This window comes from Leuresthes tenuis, unplaced genomic scaffold, assembly GCF_036924035.1.
Source record: "Leuresthes tenuis unplaced genomic scaffold, fLeuTen1.0.hap1 SCAF_2, whole genome shotgun sequence".
NCBI lineage: Eukaryota > Metazoa > Chordata > Actinopteri > Atheriniformes > Atherinopsidae > Leuresthes > Leuresthes tenuis.
The window spans coordinates 39,735,757-39,748,594 of NW_027325356.1; the positions used below are offsets into that span (position 1 = coordinate 39,735,757).

At 43.1% G+C, this 12,838-nt stretch overlaps 1 protein-coding gene across 1 annotated transcript in view; it reads right to left on the reverse strand.

Moving 5' to 3' along the window:
- Window positions 1-12,838, reverse strand: part of efl1 (elongation factor like GTPase 1) — a 107,548-nt gene that overhangs the window by 45,596 nt on the left and 49,114 nt on the right. Inside the window, exon 15 of the mRNA XM_072381056.1 lies at window positions 12,058-12,193. Coding sequence (XP_072237157.1) covers window positions 12,058-12,193 — 136 coding nt within the window. The remainder of the gene's footprint in view (window positions 1-12,057; window positions 12,194-12,838) is intronic.

Genomic DNA, 12,838 nt, shown 5'->3' on the forward strand with positions numbered 1-12,838 from the left:
GTTCACCTTATCAATTTCAAATGTGTATTCTGCCATTTTGAATGCAAATGCAGTTTCAGTTTCAATTTTGATTTACGGTTATAACAAACCCCTCCAACACATTCACTCTGAAACTTGGTTAGTATAAGCATTAAGCCCTTGTCATTAGAGGTTATCAAAAGTTTTACCCCTCGTGAAAGGGTGTGGCAACGGCAGCAAATTTAACTTTAAAGGCACCTCACCACATGAGAATGATTTTCAAACCCCTGGTAATACTACTACTACTACTATTAATAATAATATATTTTATGTATAATGCACTCTTCATCAGGGATCTCAGAGTACTACAAGGTAAAAGCAACAAGTTAAAAGCATAATAAAGAAAAATAATCAAATACACAGATCACAGTCATGTCAGCAGTCAAAGGCGTTTATGAATAAGAAGGTTTTTAGGCAAGCTTTGAAAGAGTCCAGACTCTGTGCAGCCCTCAGCTGGATAGGGAGACTGACAAGGTGCCGCCGAGCAGAAGGCTCAGTCTCCCATGGTGGGGAGCTTGGTGCTGGGAGCTCGGAGGAGGAGACTGCCAGAAGATCTGAGGTAGTGGGTGGAGGATTGTGGAGTGATGAGTTCTTGTAAGTAGGGAGGTGTGAGTCCATTGAGGTATTTGTGGGTGAGCAGCAGAATTTCATAGTTGATCCGGAATGGGACAAGGAGCCAGTGCAGTGAGTAGAGGATGGGGTTATGTGCTCATATTTTCGGACTCTCATCAGGACCCTGGCAGCGCTGTTTTGAATGCATTGCAGCGTCTGGATGTACTTGACGTGAATCCTGGTGAAGAGTCCATTGCAGCAGTCCAGTCTTGAGGAGATAAAGTCATGGACAAGCTTCTCAGCATCTGGCAAGGTTAAAGTGGGGCGAAGCCTGGAAATGTTGCGAAAATGGTAGAGTGAGATCTTGCACAGGTGCTTGATATGGCCATTGAAAGTCAAATGGGGATCGAACCGAACTTCCAGATTTGTGTCTGAGGAGGAGAGAGGGATGATTTGGCAATCAAAGGAAAGTTGAGATATGGGTGAAGATTGAACCTGATGTGGAGAGCCAATGACAAGGGCCTCTGTTTTATTGCTATTTAGCTGGAGGAAGTTGCTGTTCATCCAAGTCTTTATCTCCTCAAGACAGGTGGTGAGGGATGACAGGGCTGCAAAGGGGTTTAGAACAGTCTAGATGTAGAGTTGTGTGTCCTCAGCATAACAATGGAAAGAAATCCCATGTCTGCTGATGACACGGCCAATGGGGAGCATGTAAATGATGAAAAGGATGGGCCCAAGGACTGGGCCCAAGGACTGAGCCCTGTGGAACACCACAGAAAATGGGATGGAGAAAGGTGGAGGAGTGTACAATGGGAGCTTAAAAAGACACTACGTCGAGCTAAGGTGGAGTACAAGAAAAAGGTAGAGAGACGGTTGGAGAACAATAACACCAAGGAGGTGTGGAGGGCTATGAGCACCATCACTGGATACAGACTGAAAAACTCTGTCTGGAAGGTGATTTGGACAGAGCCAATACTTTCAACCAATATTACAACAGGTTTGATAGTGTGGCTTTTTCCATCTCTGCTGCTGCTTCCTCCACTCCCACTACTATAGCTGCTTCCTCTATACTGCTTCCACTGTCCAGCTGTACTTCCACCTCAATGGCAACTCGCATCGCCAAGCCTACTCCTCTGTCTGACTTCATCTCAACCTCTGCAGCAACTCTCACCAATAGGCTTCTTCTGTCCAGCTGTACCTCCACCTCTTTGGCAGCTTCCACCACCAGGTCTCGTGAGTCAAGCTATACCTCCACATCTGTGGCAGCTACCACATCCAGGCCTCCTGAGCCCAGCTTCACCTTCACAACTCTGGCTGCTCCCATCACTCACATCCCTCTTCATAGGCTCTTCAATATGAGCCTTCAGATGGAAAAAGTCCCAGTGATGTGGAAAACTTCTTGTCTCATACCGGTGCCCAAATTAGAGCAACCAGTGGAGCTGAATGACTACAGACAGGTGGCTTTGACATTTCATATCATGAAGACCTTGGAGAGACTTCTTGTTCGTCGCATGAGATTGACCCCCTCCAGTTTGCCTATGAGAAACACATAGGAGTGGAAGACGCGATTCTGTACATACTGCATCGGGCATATACTCATATGGATGTGCCTGGTTCATATGTGAGAATCATGTTCTTTGACTTCTCCAGTGCAGTGTGGCCCTCTCCCTGACATCGTGGATTATAGACTATTTGACTGCAAGACCACAGTATGTCAGGATGGGGATATGTGTTTCTGGAACACTCCTTTTCTTTTCACCCTGTACACATCAGACTTCAGGTACAACTCAGAGTCCTGCCACAATACATAAAGTATTCTGATGATACGGCTGTTGTGGCATGTGTGCGCGGTGGACAGGAGAAGGAGTACAGGGACCTTGTGGAGTCCTTCTATGGCTGGACCAAAAATAACTTTTTGTTCCTGAACACTACCACAAACAAAGAGCAGGTGGTGGACTTCAGGAGATCTAAAACTCCATACCAGTTAGTCTGCATTGATGGAGGGGAGATAGAGCAAATATCTGGGGTGATGCTGGATAATAAACTGGAGTGGTCTGCGAACATAGAAGCAGTGTACAGGAGGGGCTGTCTCTTCTTCCTGAGACGGCTCAGGTCCTTCAATGTCTGTAATGATATGATATGCATGTTTTATCACACTAACATTGAGAGTGCACTGTTCTACGCTGTTGTCCGCTGGGGGAGTTGCACTACAGACAAAAACTGTAGGCGCCTGGACAAACTGGTAAAAAAGGTCAGTTCTGTTCTCCTTAATCTGTAGGAGGAGTTCAATCAAATGCGAGGTGTGGAAAAAAACAAAATGGCACCAATTTGTCATCTTGTCAAACGCCAAGGAATACAATAGGGCTTTGCTGCCTTGCAGCTCGGGCCCTGATTAAAGCTGCAAGCAGCCACGAATGGGCTCGCAGGTGTGAACATCGGGGTATGTGCTGGACTCTGTCCGATGCGCACTGCACAGCCATCCCTCAAGTGTAGAGTTGGATGTGAGAATCCCAGCCATCCATAGTACCTCCAGGCGTAAAAAGTGACAAAATTGGCCACCAGTAGGTGACACTATAAGCAGGTGTCATTTCTGGCATATGTATGTGTTCCGGGTGGAGCCCAAGTGCAGCCTATGAAGTTTGGTGCACACATTGTATGATCTTCACCAAATGTCATAGGCTTGCCAGGGACTCTGCCCTGACTGCATACTTATGTGCATACTGACACTCAACTATAGCGCCACCTGCTGGTGGTTGGAAATGTCACTGCATTTGAGCTCCACTGATTTCCCCCACTGATGGATGAATAAAGTATTTTTCTATTCTATGCTGTTCTATTCTATTCTATATTCAGTCTTGTCTGAGAGGTAAGACTGGAACCACTGTAGTGCTGTAGACTGTAGTCTGACAGTCCAATCATGTTATGGAGGTGCACCAGGAGAATGGTGTGGTCCACAGTGTCAAACGCAACTGTCAAATCAAGCAGAATAAGAAGTGATGGTGATCCTGCATCTGCTGCCATCAGTAGGTCATTCGTTACCCTAAGCAAAGCTGTTTCGGTACTGTGGGCTGAGCGAAAGCCCCAATTGTTTTCGAACAAATTGTTTAGTTTGAGATGTTCCTGAAGCTGAGAGGCAACTGCTTTCTCCAGTACTTTAGATAGAAGGCTTGAATTAGACCTGTAGTTTGTGTGAGCCTCTGGATCCAGGGTGGGCTTCTTAAGGAGGGGGCGGATGACAGCAACTTTGACAGCAGGTGGGACATGACCAGTTTGAAATTAAGGGGTTCACAGCCTGGGTGATGACTGGGCTGAGAATTGGGATGTATGATTTGAGCAGGAGGCTGCACTGTGGTGTTGGTTAGCACTGTCCCTTCACAGGTTCAACTCCCAGCTGGAGCATTTCAATTTGCATGTTCTCCCTGTGTATGCGTGGGTTCTCTCCAGGTACTCCGGCTTCCTCCCACCATCCAAAAAAGTTAAATGGTGTCTCTAAAATTGTCCTTAGGAGTGTGTGTGAGTGGTTGTGGCAGGGGGAGAACGAGGGGAGGAGCTGGGCATCAGAGAGCGGATGTTGTTGACTTTGGATCTGAAGAAGTCAATGAAGTTGTTACAGCGTTCATTTGTAGCTTCAGTAGAAAGTGATGGTTGTGGCTTCAGAAGATGGTTTATTGTAGAGAAAAGCTTCTTGGAGTTTCAAGTATTTTTATTGATTAAGTTGGAATAAAATTTTGACCGAGCCTCTTTTAGGGACTTGGAGTTAGACGATTTGATGTTCCCGAAAGACCAGTTTTTGAACAGTGAGCTCAGTCAGTGCGGTTACATGCAGGCAATCGGATCGGATTAATGGCTAAATATCAATAAGATTGAGTTGTTCAGCTCATGTAACTAGCTTAATCCGACAAGAAATCGAATCGGATCGGGTTACTTGGGATTGAATTAAGACCCTGAGATAACTCGATCCGATTGCCCACTTAACGTGCCTTAAGACGACAGTGGATAGGATTAAGCGTTCTGCGCATGCTCAAGATTTATTCCCGCAATTGTCACCCGGAAGTCGAAGGATACAATATTACTGTTGTTGTCACCGCTGTCATAAAGAAACAAACAACGCGATGGAGAATGTGCCGTTGTGCATCGCATTTGATCGCATGCTCATCACAAATGTAGAGGGATGTCGCTTCATCTTGCTCTTCGTTCGCCATCTTTCTCGAATGCCTCAGTTTTGTTGTTGTTGGTGGTGAAGACGTCAACCAGAAGTGGCTCTATTAGCGATAGATTAAATGGGTACAGCGCCACTTATCTACTGTGGTATTGCATGCTTTGTGCCAGTGATTTGATTCATTCACCGCCATGTAACAAAGGATAATTACCCTTGCTCAGATAAGGAGCATAACCCAACTATAGCTATATTCGAGTTAATCTCATCATGTAACCCACTGAGTGTTTCTGAGTTGGTACTCCAGAGGACAACCAGCTGTTTTCATTATCCGCAGTTCCTGTGTGAACCAGTGGGCAATAGACCTCTCGGTTCTTGATGGAGGCTGAGTCAGTGATTACCAGATCTAGTGTGTGGCCCCTGTTGTGTGTAGGGAACTTGACATGTTGCTGCAGATCAAGAAATTCAAGGAGACTCAGAAATTCTGTTGCAAAAGGACAGGAGGGGTTGTCATATTGTGGATATTTAAATTGCAAATGATGACAATATTGGTTGACATTATACAAAGTGATGTGAATAGATCATGTATTTCGGGGAGGAATGAGCGGTTTGGTCTAGGGGGTCGGTATATGAGAAGGACTGTGAAGTTAGCCTAATGCTAGTTAGCCACGCACAGAGCTGGAGGACTGGCCAGATGGTCAATTGCATTGGGAAAGCTCTAGCTGACAGCCGCCGTCAGTAAAATCCGTGCAAAAAGAGTGTGGCTTAAAAATAGCTAGTAAAAAATATTATCTTTTGTTCTGAGCGGGAGAAGTGGCGAACAAACAATCGCCAGCGGCCTCTCTCGTATCTTCTCAACTCAAAAAACCAAGATGCAGTGACAACAGGCCCTGCATGGTACTCCATAAATGATGGATGTTTCAGGATGTATCAGGATGTTTGCGGCCTTGGTACTCCATTCCCAACTCACTTTGATTGAAACTCTTCTTGTTTTTAAACCCCTCTGCAAATATGTCTGTGCCATTGACATCTTTATGCATATACTCTGACAACGCCATAGCCCCGTGTCCTGACAGCTGGAAGTCCCATCTTTTTAGTTAATAACCAACGACTTCTATGAATTTACCCCTTACAATTAAAAGTGTATCAAAAAAGGTTTAAGCCATTTGAGTCTTTTATTATTTTGATGAGGAATTATTGTAAATCTGGCGCCACAAAGCACTTGTTGTGGTTATTACAATTACAACATATTCTTAGGCCAACCCTGTTGAATCTTGTCTGACATTGTAAGCTACTTGTGTGTGCAAGAGGTTTTTTTGCCATCAGACCATTTTTGTGAATCAGATGGTGGTGGAAAAATGGTACATGATGTTGTTTCTAAAGCTTTAATCTTTTGGTACTGCTGTTGCTGAAATGAAATCAGTTGGATTTCATCATGTGTATGTAAACCCATCAAGTCAGTATCACCACCATCTGTCACTGATGATCACAGTATTCCAATGAAAACAATTGTCAAATTTTTTAATCACCAAAGCCCTACCCTGTCAAAACAGGAATGCACACGGTTTGAACTTTTATATTAACTATGAAGCCACGCAAAAACATACATTTCAAACTTTGCTCAGTTGGTCCCTCATCTTTTCAATATGGTTTAGTCTACATAATATTATTTATAGATGCTTCCTTTTAAATGACAGTCCTTCACCATGAAACCGATGTTTGATGTTACTCAGAAGTGCTCTGTCCTACAGAACTCATACTTTGCATGATTGCTAACAGCTAATCGTGTTTGCATGTCAGCATTGACTCATATTAACATTCTCACAGAATGACTGTTTGGATGAAGCAATCTCTTCAAGTGTTTCAAGTGCTGTGCCCGAAAAGCTGGAGCCTGAAAACCTCATTGGCGGTGTCGCAGGGGTCCTTGGTTGCTTCACTAGCCGAAGTGCCACCAGGTGCAAGGGCCTTTATCGCTACTTGCACCTTCGGTTATATTTCTAATTCTAATTTCTATTTCCTTTCTCTATTCTCCTCCACCGAAGAATGGAAGCAGGGGGAGGGAAAGTGTACAGCCCGGTCCAGTGGGGGAGTTGGTAGCCCGATCCGGCCCCCATCCCTCTCTAAATGATCTGTTGTTGCATTGTTCCAATTCAAATGAGTGATTCTCGGGTGAAGTGAATGAGCCTTTGGTCGACCACAGTGCAATTCCCACTACACAAACATAAAATGAAATATGACTTTTATCCCGGATGGACCAACCATGCGGGACTAATAGCATGCCAAAAACCATGATGGAAACAGGAAAATAATAAATATGCACAACAATAATATGTGTGCCCTGATGCCTTTGACATTGGCACCCATAAAAATCGTCATTAGCCTCGACTTTTAGCTTTGTCTCTCCATAAAGCCACTCTGCTCCTTGTTAATAAAACTACAATTCATATAAAGGAGCGAACAAATCCAAACCTTCTCCGAAAAACAAAACAAAACCGCATCCCAGGTTTCTTTTCAGCATTGTTGCCAGGCTGACAAAGAGTCTATCAGAGAGAAGACTCCCACTATTATCACTGATATATCATCAAGTACAGCAGCTTTAGAAACATCTTCATCTTGATTTGTATTTACATGGCTTCTGTCCAGTCGATCTCTCTGAGCTAACAACAGCAATAGTCTCAAAACCATTAACTTGTATTTTAGACAAAATCCCAACCAGACTGTTCAAGGAGATTTTCCACTTAATAGACAATTCCATATTGGATTTGATCAATCTGTCTTTGTTGACAGGATATGTGCCTCTGACTTTTAAAGTTGCTGTAATTAAACCTTTACAAAAAAAAACTACTCTTGATTCAGAAGTGGTATCGACCTATATCCAATCTCCCTTTTTTTGTCTAAAGTTCTTGAAAAAATAGCAGCTCAACTTTGTGATCATTTACACAGAAATAGTCTGTTTGAAGAGTTTCAGTCAGCATTCAGAGTGTATCACAGCACAAAAACAGCTCTGGTGAAAGTTACCAATGATCTCCTCTTAGCCTCTAATAGCTTGTGTCTACAATTTGTCCTGTTGGATCTCAGTGCTGCATTTGACATGGTCGATCACAGCATTCTGTTAATGAGACTTGAACATGTTATTGGGATTGAAAGAACTGCATTAGGCTGGTTTAAGTCATATTTATCTGATAGATTTCAGTTTGTTCTTGTAAATGAAGAATCTTCCTCACACACCAGAGTAAGTTATAGAGTTCCACAGGGTTCTGTGTTTGGTTACCGATTCTTTTCACTTTACACATGCTTCTATTAGGTAACATTATTAGACAGCATGGCATACATTTCCATTACTATGTGGATGATACTCAGCTGTACTTATCTATGAAACCAATAGGTTGGTCAGATTAAAAGCACATTTTTTTATGCCTTTATTGATTGACAGTGGAGAGAAACAGGAAACCAGGCAGAGAGAAGGGGTACGACACACAGTAGAGGCTGTCTGGTTCAGGACTCGAACCGGGGCCGACTGCAGCGAGGACTATAGCATCTGTACACGGGGCGCCTGCTTAACCCACTATGCCTACAAGCACTACAAAAGCACATCTCAAAGACATAAGGACCTGGATGACTCAAAACTGAAGTCATTATCTTTGGACGCGAGTGCTTCAGGAAGAAATTGTCGAGCCATATAATTACTCTTGATGGTATTTCCTTGGCTTCTAGTACCACAGTGAGAAACCTTGGAGTTCATTTTGAACATATAAAACAGGTTTCTAGGACTGCCTTCTTTCACCTTCTTAATAAATATTGCCAAAATTAGGAACATCATGTCTCAGGGTGATGCAGAAAAACTAGTCCATGCATTTGTTACTTCAAGATTGGACTACTGTAATTCTTTATTATTGGGCTGTCCGTCAAATTTTCTGAAAAGCTTCCAGCTCATCCAAAATGCTGCAGTCAAAGTTTTGATGAGATCTAACAGAAGAGATCATATTTCTCCAGTTTTAGCTTTTCGTCACTGGCTCTCATTGCTAGATATTTTCCCAACAGAGAACTTCGCTCCCAAACTGCAGGTTTACTTGTGGTTCCCAGAGTTTCTAAAAGTAGAATAGGAGGCAGAGCCTTCAGTTATCAGGCCCCTCTCTTATGGAACAAGCTGCCAGTATATGTACAGGAAGCAGACACCCACTCTAACTTTGCGACTAGGCAAAAACAGGTATCCGTTGAATGGTGTTTGTTGTCCCCTCTTTTCTGTCTTCTCAAACCCCAGCTGGTCGAGGCGGATGGCCACTCTTCCTGAGTCTGGTTTTGCCAGAGGTTTCTTCCTGTGCAAAGGGAGTCGTTTCTCTCCACAGTTGCCTCATGCGTGCTCAGGACTAGGGATTGGACCGCAGAGAAGTTTTGGTGCAATCCGTAGGTTTTCTTAGCTAGGATATTGTTTTTGAATTGGCTCTGTATGTATGAATTGGACAAATTTTGAGAGAGTGTGTTCCAACTTTAGGGGATCAGACTACTCAGTTTCCCCGGGAAAGTCTGTTGAACCTCAGATTCAGGAGGAGCAGTGTAATTCTAGCATCCAGGCATGCACACTGCTTCTACAAACATTTGTGGAACAAATGCTCTCAGGAGCTCAGTGAATTTCCAGCGTGGTACAGTAAAAGGATGCCACCTGAGCAACAAGTCCAGTATAGTACATCACCAACTGAAATACAAAGCGTTGGATGCAGCGGTGTAAAGCACACCGCCACTGGACTGTAGAGTGGCCTCTAGAGTTGAAAAGCGTTCTCTGGAGTGAAGAATCATGCTTCTCCATCTGGCAATCTGATGAATGAGTCTGGGTTTGGCGGTTGCCATGAGAACAGTACTTGTCTGACTGCATTATGCCAAGTGTACAGTTTGGTGGAGGGAGGATTATGGTGTAGGGTTGTTTCTCAGGAGCTGGGCTTAGTTCAAGTGAAAAGAAACTCTGAATGCTTCAGCATACCAAGAGATTTTGGACAATGTCTTGCTTCCAACTTTGTGGAAACAGTTTGGGGATGGTAAATGGTAAATGGACTTGACCTTCTATAGCGCTTTTCTAGTCTAACTGACCACTCAAAGCGCTTAAAAATGGGACCTTCCTGTTCCAACATGACTGCGCACCAGTGCACAAAGCATAAAGACATTAATAAGTGAGTTTGGTGTGGAAGAACTTGTTTGCATTTTGGCTTTTTACACATTATGTGATCCTGTTGGCTTCTTCAACCCATGATTTTCAGCATGCACTGAGGCGGTTTCCAGTTGAGAGTGAAACAAAATCCGAGGCCATGGTTCTCAATCAGAAAAAAGTGGATATGGGATGAGGCTCTGCCTCAAGTATGACAGAGATGAACAGACAGATTGGGGCTTTGTCAGCAGTAATCAGGCACTGTGCTAGTCCATTATTGTTAGGAGGGAGCTCAGCAGGAAGGCAAAGCCTTTGAATTCCTGGTCTATCTTTGTACCAATCCACAACTATGGTCACAAGATCTGAAAGAAACAGGTCACAGATACAAGCAGTTGAAATGATTTTCCTTCGAAAGGTGGGCTGGACTCAGCTTTAGAGATAGAGTGAGGAACTATCCAGAGGGATCTCAAAGCAGAGCTGCTGCTCCTCAGCATTGAAAAGAGTGGGCTGAGGTGGGTTAGTCATCTGATTAGGATGTCTCCTGGTTGACTCAATTTGGAGGTTTTTTTCGGGCACAGTCAACGGGGAAGGTGGCCCCAGGGCAGACCTAGAACATACTCAAAGGATCCCCCAGGATAAGCTGGAGAGTGTAACGGGGATAGAGATGTCTGATTTTCCTCCAGGACAGTTTCCTCCCGTTTGCCTCTGTGGCCCTGCCTTGGGTGGGTGGGTAGATGGATGGATGGATGAATGATTTGGGTTAAGTAACACCAGGTTTTGTCGGCTATGCAAGACCTTGGAGCTACTGTATAAGCTTTCATCATGAAGTCACTTGTAAGGATAGGGCTGAGCCTACACTTTACAGCAAAGAAAATAATAGAATAGAAAAAAAAAAGAAAAATACTTTATTCATGGGTGAAATTCAGAATTAGTCGAGTAACTTTTTTTTTTTTTTTTTTTTTTTTTTTTTTTTTTTTTTATTTTAACAGTGGTTATAGTGGAGTGGTGGTTAGCACTGTCACCTCACAGCAAGAGGGTTCCAGGTTCGATCCCTGCCTGGGGCCTTTCTGTGTGGAGTTTGCATGTTCTCCCCGTGTATGCATGGGTTCTCTCCGGGTACTCCGGCTTCCTCCCACCATCCAAAAACATGCATGTCAGGTTAATCGGTGACTCCAAATTGTCCGTAGGAGTGAGTATGAGTGTGCATGGTTGTTTGTCTCGTTTGTCTCTATGTGGCCCTGTGATGGACTGGCGACCTGTCCAGAGTCTACCCCGCCTTCGCCCAATGACCACCCGCTACCCAATTAACGGATTGACGGTATAGAAAATGGATGGATGGATGATATATAAATGAACAAATGAATTTGAGAAAAACATGTCATTAGTCACTGTTAAAAAGCCTTATGGCTATGGAGACAAAGGACCCCCTGAATCTTTCAGTCCTGCAGCGAAATGAGTCTCTCACTGTAGCTGCTCCTCTGTCCTGCCAGCATGCTGTAAAGAGGATGTTTATTGTTCTCCAAAAACAGAATATAATTTTGTCCTCATCCATTGCTCAACCACATCACTGAGAAGGTCTCGCCTTCTGCCTACTACAGAACTGGCCTTTTTCACCAGTTTGTCCAGGTACCTACAGTTTTTGTCTGTAGTGCAACTCCCTCAGCAGACAACAACATAGAACAGTGCACTCTCAATGAGCGATAAAACAAGCACATCATGTCACTGCTGACATGACAACATTACAAGTTATGTGTGGACTACTTTGTGGACTACTGACTATGTAACATGTATAGTACACAGAGGGAAGTTATAAAAAGATGGAGGTTAAAAACACTTCAGATTGTTTATTAATTAGTTTTTAATGAAAAATAGCTATGTGCAGTTATATATACAGTAAATATGAAGAGACAATATGTGAGATTCATCCAGATGAAGTTAGTTATTGTGCTTTCCGTCAATAGCAGGTAAACTGAAAATGATAAATCCATGCAAGCCGAATTATGTCAAAAACCCAAAAATTAATCATCACACACTCCACCTGTCTAAAAGGCACAAGGCACATCTGTATTGGCTTTTCACAAGCTTTGAGACACTTAAAGAGGCTGAGAATATGAGTAATCCAAACCCTTTTCAATAATAGCACTGAACAAATGCAAGTAAAACTCTCTAAGTGAAGAGGAACAAATAGACATACCCAGGACATTTCCTGCAGGGACTTCCTCCAGCTCTTCTAGCTCTCTGCCCATCAACAGGTAAAGGCTTTCCATAGAACAACAGGACAGATGAGGTACATCAGACACACAGTCCGTTGCACTGCATCCCTCTGGGAGCTAGCACAAATCAGAAAATATATGAGCATAAAGAGAAAAGAGGTTAGAAAATGATAAATACAATTTTTTCCTTTTTTTGTTTGATTACTACATTTATGCTCGGTCAACCATAAACAAAAAAAAAAATCTCCATATTGTAGGGCATTTCAGGTTCAGTTACTACAAAATCATCCATAAAACTGTCTCTACATCATGGCTGATTCTTAAAAGGCCATATCATGGCTAACAAAATATCACTTGTACAAGCAAGCAATATCTCAAAATCAAAATGTAGAGGGGACCCAAACTCAGATGATAGATTTTCTGAGTTTAGGTCTCAGTTTCAGAATTTTCACACCCCTAATTGAAATATTTTTCTTTCTATTCAATGCCATGTTTTTTCTGCCATTACGAAAATGGTGAATTCACAAAAATTGTTAAGGTATGTCTAGGGATGGGAATTGTTAGGAATTTAGCAATTCTGGTTCGATTATCAATATCGCCTATCGATTCAGTTCCTTATCGGTTCTCTTGTCGATTCTCATCCACTTATATGTAGTACAAATGACTTTGGTTGCAGTAACACTTTAATTTCAAGTATGCACCAACATTTCATCTATTTTTGCCTCTGTCATTTTACTTTTCCCAGCCTTGATGGATGGGGTA